Genomic DNA, 18831 nt, shown 5'->3' with positions numbered 1-18831 from the left:
GGTTGCTTTACGATAAGGAAGCGACTCTTAGACTATGCATCTTTACTTTAATTACTTTGTTTTTTTGCAAAAGACTTTAATTACTTTGCTACTAAAGCTTTTCCAGCTTTTCCATTAACTCATTAGTTAAGGAATCAGATAAATATGTAACCAACTAATCAAATAACCAACAACGGTCTTTGAAAAGTGGTGGCATAGTGGATATCCCTGTTCGGGAACGTGCTATGAGTTAGTCGGGCGGTCGGGTTGGGCCTAACGTCTAAAGAGAAAATCGGGGATTAATCGGAAATTATGCGGGGTGGAATTTTTAGATTGTTTACTATGTTATAAAACATGTTCATCTTTAATTGTTTATAACATTAATACATTTTTATGTTTAAGATTGTATAAAACACACAAATAGAATATGTAAACTTAATATAGTGTAATTTTCATCAAAATTATGAATATAAATAATATTTATAAAATTTTAGATCAAATAAATAAATAAAAATATTATTAAAAAAAAATAGATTAGACGGCCGCCTAGACGGCTAGGCGGTCATTTAGGCGGTCTAGACGGAGAAAATCGGATATCCGATTTTTTTAACCGATTTAGTATAAATCGGGGTGGAAAAGTGACGCGTAGCGCCGCGGCCGCCTAGGCCGCCGATTTTTAGAACGTGGATATAAAAGCTGGGGTGTTTATATTATGAAATTGATAATCACTTATAATGTTACACGGAGCCTGCTTTCTCCTTTTCGGTCAAAGAATATCTTTTTGTTTTTTAATCTACATTTCACTAGTAGCAATACTAAATTGGAGTAATATCGATTCATTGTAGAATGTCTTAGTGTCGAGATTGTGATTGACTTTCATCAATTAGCTCAAATTTCTTGGATGTTTATACTAGCTTTCATAGCTTATCAGGATAACTTATCTTACATAATTGCGTTGTTTCTAAGCTCAGTGCGTATTGGGACATAAACTCGAAGTTCTTGTCATCCATGACCCCTCACGTCCGGTTCCTCCACCAACACGGTCGGAGACTCAGAGGGATGGAACGTCTATGATAGTGACTTCTATAACAGGTGGAGTGAGGAGAAACAGTTTCATGTTGGAGATACTCTGATTTTCGAATACGCCAACGAAGTCAACGACGTCTACCAAATCAACGGTGACTTAGAATTCATGACATGTGATCCAACGTCTCCTATAGCTGTGCACAAGACAGGACACGATCTTGTTAAGCTTACGGAACCATGAGTTCATTATTTCATAACTTCACAATCTGGTTATTGTGAAGCTGGGCTTAAACTTCGAGTGATGATGGGACCAGTACCTAAAGTTGTTACTTACCCTAATTTTCCAAAGAAAGTGGACTTGTCAGCAATAGAACGCCTCAACAACTGGTTACAGACTTTCAAACACCAACCCCATCATTAAACCAGCTTGGAGCTATTGTTGTCTCTTTCTCTTGTTTTGTTTATTACTGCTTTGTTACGAGAATACTTCTCTGTTACCATCGTTGTATAGTTGATTTGATTCAAGCAGTTTCGTGTTTGATTAAACGTAACTGAAGCACAAAACTAACATACAATTTGCATAACAAAAGATACCTTTAAATATCTCAACAAAAACAAATATAAAGAGTTACTAGCAAATTCAATTTACCAACATTACTGCAATTCCTTTTATTAATACTAAGGGAGACTCTTCTTCTTGCATAAGGTGGTATATGTTACATAAGTTTCTCTTAAAAAAATACACTTATTTAATTGGCTTCTTGAACTGGAACAGACTGTTAGTGTCTGTAGTATTTTGAAGAAAGTGAAAGTGCCTAATACTGTTGTCCACACTCTCGAAGGTGCATTTTGATTATCCTCAAAATTATTGTAATCTATTCCAACGACAATTGGCTGTACAGTGTTAACCCCTAGGCTTACACTGCGAGACTTATTTTCCAGAGTAAATATGCGCTTCCTAAATTCAACCTTCTTTTACTTTTTACTTTTTTTTGTAAGGCTGAACCTTTTTAAATTTTTTTTTTAAAAAAAAAACTCTGTAGTCTTTTCTCTCGTTTGCATAAAGAGAGTTGTCTTGAAAATGCAAAACAGATGAAAATGAAATCTTCAACTTCACAGACAAAAAAAAAGCATAATACAAAGTCCAGTTTACACAACTCTTTCACATTTAGATTACAACTGATATAAAACCACATGCACCAACCAAACATTCCCAAACTCCAAACATAAGAAGAGGAAAACAAAGCAAAACTAGTAAGATAGATAAACAGTACACTGGAGAACAGTCTCAAGTCCATCAGTGAACTGATGCGGCTGCTGCTGCTGCGTCCCGCTAGATCCTGTAAACGTCTTCACAATCGCAAATCCTCTGGCGTTCACATACTTCCCGGTGCCTCCCATAACTCCTAAATGCGATTCCGAAGCCGCTGTCCTATGAACACCAAAGAAGCTTATACTGTCTTCATAACCACCGTTCTCAAACATGGCAGTAAACGCCATCGTCTGGCTCGTTCCATCAACCGCACTCGACACGTAGTACCCCTGCGCTTTCCCGAGCAGACCAGACCCGAGTTCATGCCCTTCGGTTAGTTCATCGTCGATCACAGTCATCGTTCCGAACATAAGCATCTGTAGAGCAGAACCGCTCGGGAGCTGACCGCCGTTAGCAACGGGCAGACCGTTTAAAAGGTTGTTGTTTCCGTTATTTCCGTTGTTTTGGAGAATGTTGGCTGTGGTTCCGCCGAGTCCGACGAGAAGGGGGACGTTGTTGTTGTTGATGATTCCGTTGTTGTTGTTGTTAGATGGAACTCCGTTGGTTATGGGAAGGTTTGCGCCATTGGGTTTAGCGAATGGGAGTTGACCACTTAAAGCCGGGTTTGCGACGACTCCGGTTACGGCTCTGGCCGTGGGGTTCGAACCGCCGAGTATGTCGTGCATAAAGAACACTAATGTGTGGTCAGGACCTACAATACCACTACCACCACCAAGAGCTTGCCCGGTACCTACACCTGCACCAAGGGCTTGGCCGGTACCTACACCAGGACCGGTGGCTGAACCAGCGGCTGGTAAAGGACCCGGACCAATGCCAGGCAAGGAACCTGGACCGCCACCAACCGGTAAAGGACCAGGAACAGAGCCAGGGATTGGTAGAGGACCAGAACCAGTAGTAGTCAAAGGACCTGAACCACTTGATGGTACTGATCCTCCTATTCCTGCACCGAAACCGGTTCCTGCAGAGCCTGAGCCAGTTCCGGCAGAATTTGAGCCAGACGCTGGTAAAGGACCAGGGAAGGGACCTGAGCCCGGGGTGGTTGTTGCTGGGAATGTATCTTCTTCATCAAGAAACCGAGCAGCAGCTGAGAAAGTAACAAAGAGAGCTATAACCAAGAAAGAGAGTACCTTTTGACCTGCCATTGAACAAGAAAGATGATCAGAGAAGCCAAGATTGTTGTTTTAATTAAGTGATAAGCAAATTCTGGAAGTATATATATAGACAAGAATGAATATATTAAGTAAAATAGTTAAAAGAAGATGGAGTTGATGAGATGGAGCAGGTGTTATAGCTATTTTCCATTATCTGGTGGTTTGGTTCTGGAGCAGAAACATACAAAAACAATTTAAAAATAATTTATTACCTTTTTCACAAGATTTGAATATTAATTCGTCAAATTACCCAAAGACTAAAGCTCTTTAACTCTATAATATAGTAATTAAACTTAACGATCTCACCATGAAATGTTCGCACTGCTTGACATGCCCAGATTACCGTTTCTGCATACGATCACTGGCTGCATGTTCTTCCCGTAAACACTTTCCCGAATGATCGTATGCTTCAGAATCTTTCGTGATTATAGCGTGAGAGACCATTCTCTCGATCTCACGCATACTTTATTAACTTTAACAAAGGAACCCTTAAAAGAGTATAATTATAATTGAATTAGACCGAAATCCTGGTTAAGAGAGTACAGTGCTCTCCGGTTCCATTATCTCGATTCCTGGTATAAGTTAATAACCTTTGTGAAAAAAAAACTATATATCAGATATAATTATCATAATGTTTTTTATTTCGTCATCTTTAACGGAGTGGACGAGTTATTCTACAAGTATATCGAGACCAGAGGAGTGGAAACAACCTAGTTGTTCATGGACCGTAACTACTAGTTTTGGTTGAAATAAAGACAATATCGATTCACAAGTATCTGAGAATCATCAATTAAACGAAGTTTTTCATCCTTTCTTATTTATTCAATTCGTAACACGGAGAAGAGAGCACCATAGTCCATAGTAACCAACAGAAAATAAATAAAACACACTTTGCTTAAACCACAAACCAAACTAAAACCACCAAAGCTTAGTTCATAATCTAGTTGGGAGGAGGGAAGAAAATGGCATCAGAAGTCCTCTTAGATCGGAAAGCCTTCTCCACCTCCGGAGCAACCTTAAATGCCGCCTGCAGAACCTCCGGCGACAATGCCTTCCACGCAGATGTCTTCCCCGCCAAGTGAGTGAAAATGGGACTGCCAAAAGATTCAGAGAAACTTGTTACGCACGCTTCTTTCAATAAACCAAAAAATATTATAAAAAAAATAGAAGAAAAAGATCATACTCAGGAGTGGTCACAATGGAGAACCAAGACAACCCATCAGAATCAGCAATCTTGGACACAACAAAGAACCTAGGAACAATGAACAAAGCACCAGCTTTCACATGAGTCTCAAGAACTCTCTTCCCATCAGCTCCAACCACCTGAACACGACCGCTACCACCAACGATGTAAGTAACTTGAAGAGCAGAGTCACAAGAGAATCCAGGAGAACACATGGAATGTCCATCGATCCTCACAAGATCAGCACCAAATCCAACTTCACCAACCAATGGAAGATTCTTTGTGTTCAACACGACAACTCTTCCTCCATCCTTGATATCAACATCAAGAGGAGCCTCCAAGCAGTTCAACACAAACCCTTCCCTGTCACCTTTTCTAGGTGAAGGCATTTTCAAACTCCCATCAACTTTGACGATCCCGTTTCCTGTCTGAGACCCGACAAGCTTCTTCACTGTGGTCTCATCGAGATCCCATGCTCTGCCTACAAACTCGGTTGAGAAACCGGTGAAGATTCCGTTGGAACCGGTTAAGTAAAACTCGGTGAACTCTCCTGCCTTGTGACCCTTGTGAGTCTCACCAAGGAAGAGGATGACCAGCTCAGCGTCTTCATTGTTGAACCACCATGTCACCACACCGAAAGGTATAGCTATGGAATCTCCTTTCTTGATTTCAATCACTTTCTCCTCCTTTTCAGGGAGAACAATTCCAGCTGTTCCAGATCCTGACAAATGTTACAAAGAGACAGTACTTTAATATCAGTTTATGGAACCGTTAAATAAAAACATATGAATCACAATAAAGTTGAAAACTTTGCATAAAACAAGAGAGTGACGTTATCAACGGAAAGATCTAAGAAGAAACGGACCTTGAAGAACGTAAGCGACCTTGGAGGAATCAGAGTAGCGAGGAAGAGCTAAGCCATACTTCTCGAGAGCAAGCTTAGCGGCTCCAATGTTGCCATCACGTAGCATGGGTAGCTCTTCAGAGCACCATGCAAAGTACGAACCTCCGTCTCCTCCGTACACTTTCTTCGGTAGTCTAGGTGAAAGATCCAACTCCATTGTTAAAACGCTAAACTGAAAACGGTGAAAGAATGATTAAAGGAGAGAGATGTAGAAACTTTTGATGTGAGAAGTCATTGATAGAGAGAACGTATTTATAATGGCTTGAGAATATCTATTCGGTTACAAACTGAGAGTTTCTTGGAAGCGTATATTTGACTAAGGATAAATACGCTGATCAACTTGGATAAGTATAGATAATAATTAATAATTTTAATTTGAGTGTTTTTAGCGATTATTTACCTTATTTTCGACTAGTTTCAATATAAATCAAGTTATGTTGTGAATGAAGAGGGGAACTTGTGTGTATTATTAGGTCGACCAACTGGTCGTTATATACATATGGTAATGACGGTCTAAGTACTGGATCGACATGAGATCGTACTTATTAACTAGATAATGACTAGCAATACGTAAGATAAACACCAACTATAATGTAGATAAACACAAGAGTAGATAGGCGCCAGTATGATCCTGCGGATGGGCTTGGCCCGTCTTGCTACACGGGCTGATAAATGGGTCGATCACTAAATGGTTTATAACACTCTCCCTTGATCGACACATCCGGTCAAGGTTCATCCATGCTTTGGATGTTGCCTCATTAAAACCTCTCTTGACAAACCCAAAACCCAATGTGGTAAAAGGGAAAACAAAACAGGAAAAAGAGTACAACACATGAACACCCCCTGATGAATGCATCACCGAAGATCCTTCAGTCGACGCATGCCTATCTTCCATATGAGCTTCTTGAACGTTGAGGTTGGTAGTGACTTGGTGAAGAGGTCGGCTGAATTCTCACTCGAACGGACTTGCAATACTTGGACCTCTCCTGCCTTCTGAAGCTCGTATGTGGAGAAGAACTTAGGAAGAATATGTTTCGTCCTATCTCCTTTAATGTATCCATCCTTAAGCTGTGCGATGCATGCTGTGTTATCCTCGTATAGGATGGTCGGTGGATCCTTTCCTTTGATCATACCACAAGTGGTACGAATATGCTGTGTCATGGATCTCATCCATACACTCTCACGGCTGGCTTCATGCATGGCTAATATTTCTGCGTGGTTAGAGGATGTGGCTGCCATGGTCTGCTTCATGGACCGCCAGGATATAGCTGTCCCACCGTGTGTAAAAACATAACCAGTCTGAGATCTAGCATAATGTGGATCTGAGAGATAACCTGCATCAGCAAAACCAACTAAATCTTCCTTAGATTTGTCAGTAAACATAAGACCCAAGTCTTTCGTTCCTTGTAGGTAACGAAGTATATGTTTAATCCCGTTCCAGTGCCTTTGGGTCGGACATGAGCTGAACCTAGAAAGTAAGTTCACAACAAAGCTGATGTCTGGTCGTGTGTGGCCAGCTAAATACATCAGAGCTCCTATGGCACTGAGATAAGGCACTTCGGGACCAAGGACTTCCTCATTTTTCTTCTTCGGACCAAATGGGTCAGTGTCCGGACCAAGACTTCTCACGACCATGGGGCTAGTCAATGGGTGAGACTAGTCCATATTAAATCTTTTGAGTACTTTTTCTGTATATGCCTTTTGATGCACAAGAATTCCATCTTTCATATACTCAAGTTGCAATCCTAAACAAAACTTTGTTTTTCCAAGATCTTTCATCTCGAATTCTTTCTTGAGATATTCAACAGTTTGGGAAATTTCTCCAGAGGTTCCTAGGATATTTAAATCATCTACATATACTGCAATGATTACAAAACCCTTATTGAACTTCTTTATGAATATGCATGGGCAGATCTGGTCGTTTTTGTATCCTTCTTTCAGGAGATATTCGGACAGTCTATTGTACCACATTCGACCTGATTGCTTTAATCCATAAAGAGACTTGTTCAATCTGATACAATGTTGTTCTCGAGAACTCTCTTTGTTTTTCAATTCAATACCATCTGGAATTTTCATGTATATCTCATTATCCAGTGGACCATATAAGTAGGTAGTTACAACATCCATTAACCGCATATCAAGACCTTCTCTTACAGCCAGACTTATTAGAAATCTTAAGGTCGTAGCATCCACCACAGGGGAATAAGTTTCCTCATAATCTATTTCTGATCTTTGTGAGAATCCTTGTGCAACAAGTCGTGCTTTATATCTCACAACTTCTCCTTTCTCATTTCTTTTTCTCACAAAAACCCATTTGTATCCCACTGGTTTTATGTTGTGAGGTGTCCGGATGATCTGTCCAAACACTCCTCTCTTTTTCAGTGATTCTAACTCCACATTAATGGCTTCTTTCCATTTCAACCAAACTGGTCGTTGCATACATTCTAGTATAGATGTGGGTTCTGGATCCTTATTATCCATCAATTCGACTGCTACATTATAAGCAAATATATCATTCATGCATGTCGACATGTTTTCTGTTCCATTTCCTTCCAGACATGACATAATTTATTGAGATCTCATTATTGTCAGGAACTTCATTACCTTGATTCTTAGCGTCCCAAGTATCTTTTGGTGGTACATGAGTTTCCTTTTCCATGTCTAGAGTTTCCACTTTGTCGGATTTCTTTGCACTCTTTCTTTTCCGAACTTCTTTGTCTTTGGAACCTACTGGTCTACCACGTTTCAATTGTGGTTTAGACGTAGTAGCAGCCTGATTATGTCCATCACGGACATCAAGTCTTATTGGTGCATTTGCAGCTGGTATGTATGACTTGGTTACTCTATTTGGGTCAGCAAAGAAATCTGGCAATCTGTTAGCTAGCTCTTGAAGATGTATAATCTTCCGGACTTCTAGATCACAATCTCTAGTCCGAGGATCCTGCCATGTTAAGGATGTTTGATTCCATTTTATATCCTATACCAGCTTACCATAATCTCCCCCTAATGCTGGATACTGAGATTCATCAAAATGACAATCCGCGAACCTGGCCTTAAACAAATCACCTGTTGTTGGCTCTAGGTACTTAATAATAGAAGGGGAATCGTATCCAACATATACTCCCATCCTCCTCTGAGGTCCCATCTTTGTTCTCTATGGTGGTGCTATAGGCACTTGGACGACACATCCAAAAACTCTTAGATGGGATATATCTGGCTCATGACCCGTTAGTAGTTGGGATGGCGAGTATTTGTGCTCACTAGATGGCCTGATGCGAATTAGCTCAGCTGCATGTAGTACTGCATGTCCCCATTAGTAAGAAAATAATCGGATCATTCACATACTCTTTCAGTCGGGTACAAGCAATGCAAGTAAATAACAATATTTTTTTTCAATGATCCAAACGATTTCATGTATATGCAGGAAGGTAAAGTTAAACCTATACATCTAGGATAAAGTTAAATCCATTGCATGAAATCTGATCAGTTTTATCAATTTTCGACATGAAAGTAAACTAATCAGTGTGAATGATCTATCCTAATCAGATGATTTCATGTGATATGCAGGAAGGTAAAGTTAAACCTATACAAAATCGAGATAAAGTTAAATCCATGCATGAAATCAGATTAGTATACATTTTCAAAAAAATGCAATCATTTCTTACTTTTATTTGTTTTCGATATTTATCAGATTAAATATAATGATTTGATAATGCTAGTATATCAGTAATAATCCAAAATTTATTTATTTTCAGATAAAAACTAGCAATTCCTATTCCTAGTAGAATTAGGAAAAAAAATAAATCGATATTTTTCTGATAAATGCTGAAAATCCTATTTTTTTTTATTTAAGATAAAGATATAATTTTTTTTTAAAAAAATAGGAAAATCGAATTAAAATATATAATATATTGTTTTCAGTCGGATTTATCAAAAAAAAATCGGATTTATCTTTAAAAATTTCAGATTTATCTATAAGAAAAATCGGATTTATCTTAAAAATATTAAAAAAATTCTTTCAAATTTGAGACAGGTTCTAGTCGATTTCAACATATCAGAGAAAGACTTTAACCATTCAAGAACAAGTTTCTAATGCAAGCAAACAATCAGATTAAGTTGATGCAGCAGTCGGATATGTAAAAAAAATTGGTGTAATTGTCAACCTAAAAGGTTCTAGCAATTAACTCACATCAGGAAGATTAAAAAAAAATCAAACAAGCTTAAACAAGGTGAAACAAGACGAGATTTAAGCTTTGAAAATAGATTAGGGTTTTAGATTTTATTCTGCAAAGACATACGGCTAGATGTAGTTGTATGTATGCGGCTGAGAGTTTAAATCCTTTTTTGTTTTGTTTTGAGTTTTCTGAAGATACCTGAACCTTTTGTGATGAGTTGAACGGTCTGTGAGGAGAGAAAGCTGCTGCTGGTTGCTGACAGAGAGAAAAGGAGGCGACTGGAAGAGCTTTAGGAGTCGCCGGAAAATAGCAAGAGATCGTTTGGTTTCTGATTTATGGGTGGTGGATTTTTGGAAGGGTTTAGAGACAAGGTCGTGCTGATAACGTGTTGTGAATGAAGAGGGGAACTTGTGTGTATTATTAGGTCGACCAACTGGTCTTTATATACATATGGTAATGACGGTCTAAGTACTGGATCGACATGAGATCGTACTTATCCTTAACTAGATAATGACTAGCAATACGTAAGATAAACACCAACTATATTGTAGATAAACACAAGAGTAGATAGGCGCCAGTATGATCCTGCGGATGGGCTTGGTCCGTCTTGCTACACGGGCTGATAAATGGGTCGATCACTAAATGGTTTATAACAAGTTAAAACATACTTATTATTTTTGGGGTGGTTGGTTGGGTTGTAGCTGTAGAAAATTTACTTTAGAATTTAGTCTGTAGAATTTTTGGATTTAGCTTTAAGGGATGTACCTTTAAAATTTTCTACAGCTAAAAAGATGAGGCTTTAGAAAATAAGATTTTTACAACCATTTTTTGTGTGTTTTTGCTGTAACTTTAATTTTTTGTTTGTAACTTTAAAAACTAGGATAAAACATGATTGGTAGTATTTAAGTATGTAGATAAAAATTAAAGCTAAAGTCACTTCCTACAACCGTATATGATAACTTTCTAAAAGTTTATATTGTAATGTTAATTATTAAACAATGTTTTCCTTTTTATATAAATAGATCCTGTAATTTTTTTTGGGTGTTTTAAATTTAAAATTTTGGGTTTTCTTAATTGCTATTCAAATTTATTCAAGAATAATAAAATCCAGTTAATCAATACAATACTAAAAGACAAATATAAGCCATGGAGAGGGTGTCCACGTAGGATAGAAAAATCAACCAATCAGAGAGCCCGAAGTTGCCACGTCATCTCATTTATTTTTTCGTAAAAAATGAAAAAACAATGCGAAGGAGATGATCGAACTTGGGTTAGTATGACATAAATATAGGGCAGTTACCACTAAGCCATTGAAACTTTCTTGGACACATATACAAGAATCACTAAGTATGTAATCAGAAACTCTTATCTACAGTTACAATAATATGAATTCAACTTTCAAGACTCCGATACTTTGTTTTGTAAAAAAAAATAAGTAAGTGACTAAGCTAATATATTCTTTGAAAGTGTGAGAACATTGACAAATATGAAAAATCATAGATTTTTGTTTTCGTGACAAATGTAAGAATCAACATATACAATACTAAAAGGCAAATATAATCCATGGAGAGAGTGTCCACGTAGGATAGAAAAATCAATCAATCAGAGAGCCCGAAGTTGCCACGTCATCTCATTTATTTTTTCGTAAAAAATGAAAAAACAATGCGAAGGAAATGATCGAACCTGGGTTACTATGACATAAATATAGGACAGTTACCACTAAGCCTTTGAAACTTTCTTGGACACATATACAAGAATCACTAAGTATGTAATCAGAAACTCTTATCTACAGTTACAATAATATGAATTCAACTTTCAAGACTCTGATACTTTGTTTTGTAAGAAAAAATAAGTAAGTGACTAAGCTAATATATTCTTTGAAAATGTGAGAACATTGACAAATATGAAAAAGCATAGATTTTTGTTTTCGTGACAAATGTAAGAATTTTGTAAAAGTAAGTTTAACATGTAAATTTTCGTGACAAATTTGAAAAAGCATAGATTTTTGTACAATTTTGACAAAACAACTCAAAACATAGTTCTCTAATGTCTTAATAAAATATTATTTAAGGGTGCAATAATTAAATATATCAATTCAATAAATTTTGTAATTTATAGACAAAACAATAACACAAAAAAATTTGAAACATTTGTTTAACCTATCGATTTATTTTCATGAGAATCCAACTAAACAAGATAAAAAAAAAAATTAGATTTACAAATATTTAATTACCATTTTATTCAATTTTGATTAATTTCAAATTGTAATAATGTATATTTTTTAAGTTACCAAAAAAATAATGTTCTTTTTTTATTACACTAGCATTATATATAGATTCAATATACACAAATAAATATAATATAACAACATAAACTTGCTTTCCCCAATTCATATGAAATTTTTTTAAGTTATCCACCAAAACAAACTAATTAAATCAATCAAATTGTTAGAATACAACAAATTAATATATAATTTTATTTTAAATTAAATTATTTAAAAAGTGTATTTTCATTAAAAACAAAATAATAAATAAGTAAAACTGATTTGATGGTAATTTTTGTGGCATATATATATATATATCAATTCTGTGAAAGAAATAGGGGCTTAATATGGAAAAAAATCTTAAATGCAAAAAACTCGAAAAATTAACAAAAAAAACTAATAAAAACTAAACTATGATATCACTTGAAAGTTTCTTAGACAATATTAATAAAATATTTAAGCGATAATTAGACAAATTTGATTTTGTTTGCCTGCCAAAAGTTTATTATTAATTAGCATCAGTTATTTCAAGATGTTTAAGAAAGGATGGACAAAAAAATAGGATGGGCATAAATGATATATGAATTATGAATAGTACTTTGTAAAGCTGACATAGATAACACATCTGCACATCCATTTTCAGCCTTTTTTATGCCTAAATTCAATTTCTTCAAAGCAGTTATTCCACAAAGAGATCGTATGAGATATTGTTTTGATATTCAGATTTGTTTCTTGACTGTTAAGAAGATTGATAACTGTAAAAATGTTTCCTTCGAATATGATATGTCTATAACCGAGTCCCCAACATGAGACAAATTTTTTTTAAAAGTAAATAATTTTATTTTCTTATATTATATAATAAATATATATTATTTACTGATAATAAAAATATGGTTATTCATCTATCACAAATATCTATGCAAATATGTGAATCAAATACAATAATCAAACAACATAATGATTTCCACAAAGAAAATTTAAAAAATATATTTATGTTATGTAGTCTTATTTTATATTCTTTATATAATGTAATACAATTTTATACATTATTTTCTTAGAATTGAGAAATTCATATATCGGTTAGACAAATTAAGCGATAATTAGACAAATTTGATTTTTTTGCCACCCAAAAGTTTATTATTAATTAGCATCAGTTATTTCAAGATGTGAAAGAAATGATGGACAAAAAAATAGGATGTACAGAAATGATATATGAACTATGAATAGTAATTTGTAAAGCTGACTTAGATACACATCTGCACATCCATTTCCAGTCATTTTTGATGCATAAATTCAATTTTTTCAGAGCAGTTATTCCACAAAGAGATCGTATGAGATATTGTTTTAATATTCAGATTTGTTTCTTGATTGTTAAGAAGATTGATAACTGTAAAAATGTCTTCTTCGAATATGATATGTCTATAACCGAGTCCCCAACATGAGACAAGTTTGTTTAAAAAGTAAATAATTTCATTTTTATTATATTATATAATAAATATATATTATTTACCGATAATAAAAATATAGTTATTCATCTATCACAAATATTAATTTAATTTTTATTATATTATATAATAAATATATATTATTTACTGATAATAAAAATATAGTTATTCATCTATCACAAATATCTATGCAAATATGTGAATCAAGTACAACAATCAAACAACAAAATGATTTCCACAAAGAAAATTTAAAAAATATATTTATGTTATGTAGTCTTATTTTATATTCTTTAAATAATGTAATACAATATTATACATTATTTTTTTAGAATTGAGAAATACATATATCAGTTAGACAAATTAAGCGATAATTAGATAAATTTGATATTTTTTTCCAGCCAAAAATTTATTATTAATTAGCATCAGTTATTTCAAGATGTTTAAGAAATGATGGACAAAAAAATAGGATGGACATAAATGATATATGAACTATGAATAATACTTTGTAAAGCTGACTTAGATAACACATCTGCACATTCATTTCCAGTCTTTTTTTATGCATAAATTCAATTTCTTCAGAACAATTATTCCACAAAGAGATCGTATGAGATATTGTTTTGCTATTCAGATTTGTTTCTTGATTGTTAGAAGATTGATAAATGTAAAAATGTCTCATTCGAATATGATATGTCTATAACCGAGTCCCCAACATGAGAAAATTTTGTTTAAAATGTAACTAATTTCATTTTCTTATATTATTTACTGATAATAAAAATATAGTTATTCATCTATCACAAATATCTATGCAAATATGTGAATCAAGTACAACAATCAAACAACATAATGATTTCCACAAATAAAATTTAAAAAATATATTTATGTTATGTAGTCTTATTTTATATTCTTTAAATAATATATTACAATATTATACATTATTTTTTTAGAATTGAGAAATACATATAATATCTTATCTGCGTGTAGCGCGGTTAAAAAATCTAGTATAAATAAAAAAGGATTAATAGCATCAACTTAGTGATAAGACTGCATTTATTTTTTATTGTCAAAGTCTCAAAGATAAAAGTCCATATAATTAATCATTTAATTCATATTAAAACGTATTAGAATAAATTTGGTTCAAAATTTGCAAAAGATTGAAGTTTTTGGCATGTTTGACGTAATCCACTGTGCTATTATTTTGGATAATCAGATAAATGTCTATCCAGATAATTCTTATCGACTTATCATGTTTGATTTAAAATAAAAATCAAATCTTACTTGTCTTTAATTCTTTACCGCTTTGCTGATTATAATGCCTTTCACAATCCAAACATTTTCTGATTTATGTTTTCTTTTTTAGGAAAATTGTTTTTTTAGAGCAAATAAAATGATAAATATGTCTCTTTAGACTAATCTCGTATATTTTATGTCCCATTAGACTAATTATTTTTAAAATGGCAATAATGCCCTTAAAATTGTAATTTTTAAATATAATAAATAATGAGTTCGATCAAGCGGGATCGATCGATCTGAAATTACAAGGTCGAACGGATCGATCGATCCTGATCATTATGCAGAACAAAAAACGCGGAGTATATACTGATCGACCTGGTCCATTTCACTTGATCAGCAAAGGTCAATTTCATACATATCGACCGATCTCGAATTATAGACTGATTGATCCCGTGCCCAGGTAAATACTCCGAATTGATTTCCTGGTTTTCTTTGGTTATATCCGGCTTGATTCCCACTTGATTTGAACCGATCAAACACGATTTCAACTCTTTAAACTCGATTTCTTTCGGATGAAACCCATAATTTCTCATCTCCTTCACGAACAAAAAGAGAGAAAATCAAAGTCTCAAGCTCATAAACTCTAACTCACTCAATTTCACACTGATTTGGAAGATAATGTGAAAAATTTTGTGAAAATTTTGTGAACAATCAATGGAATATAGAAAACGGCGTGAGAAAAAGGTTACCACGTTTTTTTTTTGATTTTTTTGTTTTCTTTTTTAAATATTTTTTTTTTTAAATATGAAAGTGAATATTCCCAAATATTTTTTTTCCATGTTTTTAGGAACTGATTTCTTATCCGTAGAATACAGCTAATCTGTAGAAATCGGTTTCTATAGGTTTTTAGAATTATAGTAATATGTAGATTTTGATTTCTACATGTTTTAGATTTACAGTAAATCTTTAGAAGTCGATTTCTACGTGTTTTAGATTATATTAATGTGTAAATTTTGATTTCTAAAGATTCTATATCGGTAGGTTAAGCGCGGAATGTGTATTCTAAATATTTTTAGAATACTCTTATTTACGTAGATCACGTATTCTAAACATTGTAGATTCAATGAAAAAAAGTGGATTTCGTTTTCTACTTCGTAGAATGTCATTTCTACTTTATTTAGAACATAATCTGAAAATTATGAGTTAAACATTTCTAGAACTGAAAAAAATACCACTAAGTTCATATATATATTTTATCAATAGTTACTATTTTTTCAATTTTTTTTTGTTTGTAAAACTATTTATTAAATTTATTTTCAAAAATATTAAAGGATATTATAGGCAAAAATGACACAAAATAGATATTAGTCTAAAATGACATAGTTATCATTTTTTTGCTTTAAAAAAACAATTTTCCCTTCTTTTTTTGGTTCAATTCTGATTTATGTTATGATGTCATTACTACGTTGTTGGTTATCTTATAGAAACTGTTTAATGCCTTAAAGTATGATCTATTTAACTCTCGTTTTTGGTTATCTAGAATTACGAAGCCTCAAATTCAAATTTAAAACCGATTTTCTTTCATAAACATTATTCAATTGGAAAAATTAACTGACTGATCCTATTTAACTCCTTCAGAGTATGTAAAAGCATCTCCAATCATACATTATTTTCACTTCAAAATATAAGTTGTAATGAAATCTTCTTCAATTCCACTACATTTTCTAATCCATAATGAAGTAAAAGAAAAAGCATACACGCTGCTTCAATACTCATAACTGCTAAGGAGATGATGTCATGAGGTGGGAATAATAATCAGGGTTTCAGCTTCATTAGCAAGGGCGACAAAGCCCACTGCTGGTCTAGCAACACAGAACCGGTCTGAGCCGATAACTAAGGGAACTTCAAAAGCGTTCGTACACCAACAACCCAAGTCATAAAGATGAGTAAGAAAGCTTAACAATCCGAAAGAAGAACTGTTTCCCTATCATATAAACATTCCACCAGAAATGATGATTTGACATAACATAGATCTCCACACAGAAGTAAACATGGCAAAGATTGCCCAAACACATCCAAGTCCAACAAGAAACAGTGACCTTTCACAACCAAAACTTAAGCAACAACCGTTTAGAGTTAGAGCCAAAAAGTGGATAAAGAAAAATAACTGAAGCATTTTGATATTTTGTGAAATTTTAAAACGTATATATTAAATTATCATATGAGTAAGATTTTATAAATGGTTCTACACCGAGAGGTCTGGCGTTCAAACTCCAGAAATGCATATTATGCAGATTATGGAAAAAAAAAAGAGTTACAAGAGATCTTTAAAATGGTGTATGGTATATCATCGAACATGGATTTCATAGGACGGATCGGAGTAGCGCAAACGGACGTGTATTCTCATAAGGTGGTAAAATTTTCGGCTATAGAATCGTCTATGTAATCGTATTTTTCATCGTTGTAATAGATTAAGAGGAGCTTATTGAATTGGGAATTTGAAAGAATTTCATTTTTTCTTGAATAGTATTTATAGAAACTCTACTAAATCCAAGCTTATTGGATTGGTTATTCATACAAATTCCACAAAATCCTCCCTTATTGGAAAATAAGAATTTCATCAATGTATTTTATCAAAAGTGATTTGAGATGGTTTGAGAAGTAATTTGTAGTTAAAATACAACTGTGACAAATACTACCTAATGAGATGGTTTTTGATAAAACAGAACAGTTCTTTGATTTTTCTCGTTTAGACCTTAATGGCGATACAAAAAAGAGAAGTAATTGAATCAGTTGAGAATTGCTGGTATGGTGATTAAAAAGCTGCTTGAAAAGGAGAACAATATGATCGGAGAAGAATCCGATCGACGAGTTCAAGAGGTGGATCGGGAAGACCATAAAGATGAAGTTAAAATAGGAGAACTAGGTTTGTCCGCTCTAACACTGTATTGATATTTTAATTCTAAATCAATCATCTTCAATTTTGACCTCTTCGTTAATAGTTAATCTTTTGATTTTAATGAATCAAGTGGTTCAAGTGGTCGTTTGTTTTGTATATACTGTTAAAGCCAAATTGGGTTTTGTTTTCATACAAGTTACAACCAGAGAAAAGAAAAAAATTCAAGGTACATCTCACTCTGATACGTTGTGCACACGTACATGTAACATTCAAGTCTGAGCTAGCTAACTTTGAGGCCAACTTTGTTTAGAAGTTCAGTGATGATAGTATATTTTTCCATCGACTTGTCCTTGTGTGAGGGTGACGCAGGTTGATGCTGGTGGGGTGTTCAAACCTTTGATATGTGGGCTTGATGAAATGGGTAGACTTTACATCATTGGGAAGAGCCTGTGTAATAACTGCAGCAGTTTCTCATTTTATTCAGAGTTGGCCAATGAAGTGGTATATAAACCATCTGATTATTCTTAACCAAACAGGATTTTCTCTTTATTGAGGATGTACTGCAAGGAGAAGTGGCACTTGGAAATTTGTACTTTGTCATTGATGGTAGAAGGCGAGACGAGGAAATTATGAGCTAGGGGGGGGAATCTCTAATGCATTTATCCCAGAAAGCTGGTATTGTCTTCCATTTCGAATGCTTTAGCTCAGCAGCGGTTTAAAGATGCATTAAACTTTGGTAAGACGTCATAGAATCGACTTTAATGTTATCGTGGATCTATTATACAGGTGGCACGCATTTCTACAATCAGCTGTAAAAATTTTTGAACAAGTAAACAATTTGAACCACGTCACAGAATTTGTTTGTGCAATGAAGAATGAAGATGTTGCACGAGATAACTATAGAAGTAGAGAGTGACGCTCGCTTTTTTTTTGGAAAGCTTTTAGGTTATTTTGTTATTTTATTTTTTAATTCTACCAAAATCACCTTTTTAAATTCCCACCAAATACTCAAAATCCCAACCAAAATCTTTAAATCCCATCCAAATTCTATCAAATCTGAAATCCCATAAAACTTGTGAAACCCCCTATCCAATAACCCCTCTAAGTTTAGATGCATTGTTGTAATCTTGTTAGATGAATTAAACAAATTAAAGCAATAAGTTTTGATTCGTGGTATTTTTAATATGTTATAAAATTATATCATTAACTACAGTGTTAATAGTGTTACAAAAGAATTTTACAGTTTTAATATAATAAATATACATTATTCAGAGTTAAGTATTATAAAATTTGGTTGTACCAT

At 34.0% G+C, this 18831-nt stretch overlaps 2 protein-coding genes across 2 annotated transcripts; both read right to left on the bottom strand.

The window, feature by feature from the left end:
• Positions 1-2098: 2098 nt before the first annotated feature.
• LOC106405169 (dirigent protein 10-like) lies at positions 2099-3498 on the bottom strand. The gene has a single exon (XM_013845759.3). It carries the CDS (start codon positions 3418-3420, stop codon positions 2257-2259), a length of 1164 nt encoding a protein of 387 aa, XP_013701213.2. The 5' UTR covers positions 3421-3498; the 3' UTR covers positions 2099-2256.
• Positions 3499-4219: 721 nt separating this feature from the next.
• LOC106405341 (glutelin type-D 1) lies at positions 4220-5765 on the bottom strand. The gene is made up of 3 exons (XM_013845902.3): positions 5478-5765; positions 4613-5333; positions 4220-4523 (listed from the first exon to the last, which is right to left on the bottom strand). Exons 1-3 carry the CDS (start codon positions 5671-5673, stop codon positions 4370-4372), a joined length of 1071 nt encoding a protein of 356 aa, XP_013701356.1. The 5' UTR covers positions 5674-5765; the 3' UTR covers positions 4220-4369.
• Positions 5766-18831: the final 13066 nt, after the last annotated feature.

This window comes from Brassica napus, chromosome C4 (genome assembly GCF_020379485.1).
Source record: "Brassica napus cultivar Da-Ae chromosome C4, Da-Ae, whole genome shotgun sequence".
Taxonomy (NCBI): domain Eukaryota; kingdom Viridiplantae; phylum Streptophyta; class Magnoliopsida; order Brassicales; family Brassicaceae; genus Brassica; species Brassica napus.
This window is presented reverse-complemented; position numbering and strand designations above follow the sequence as displayed.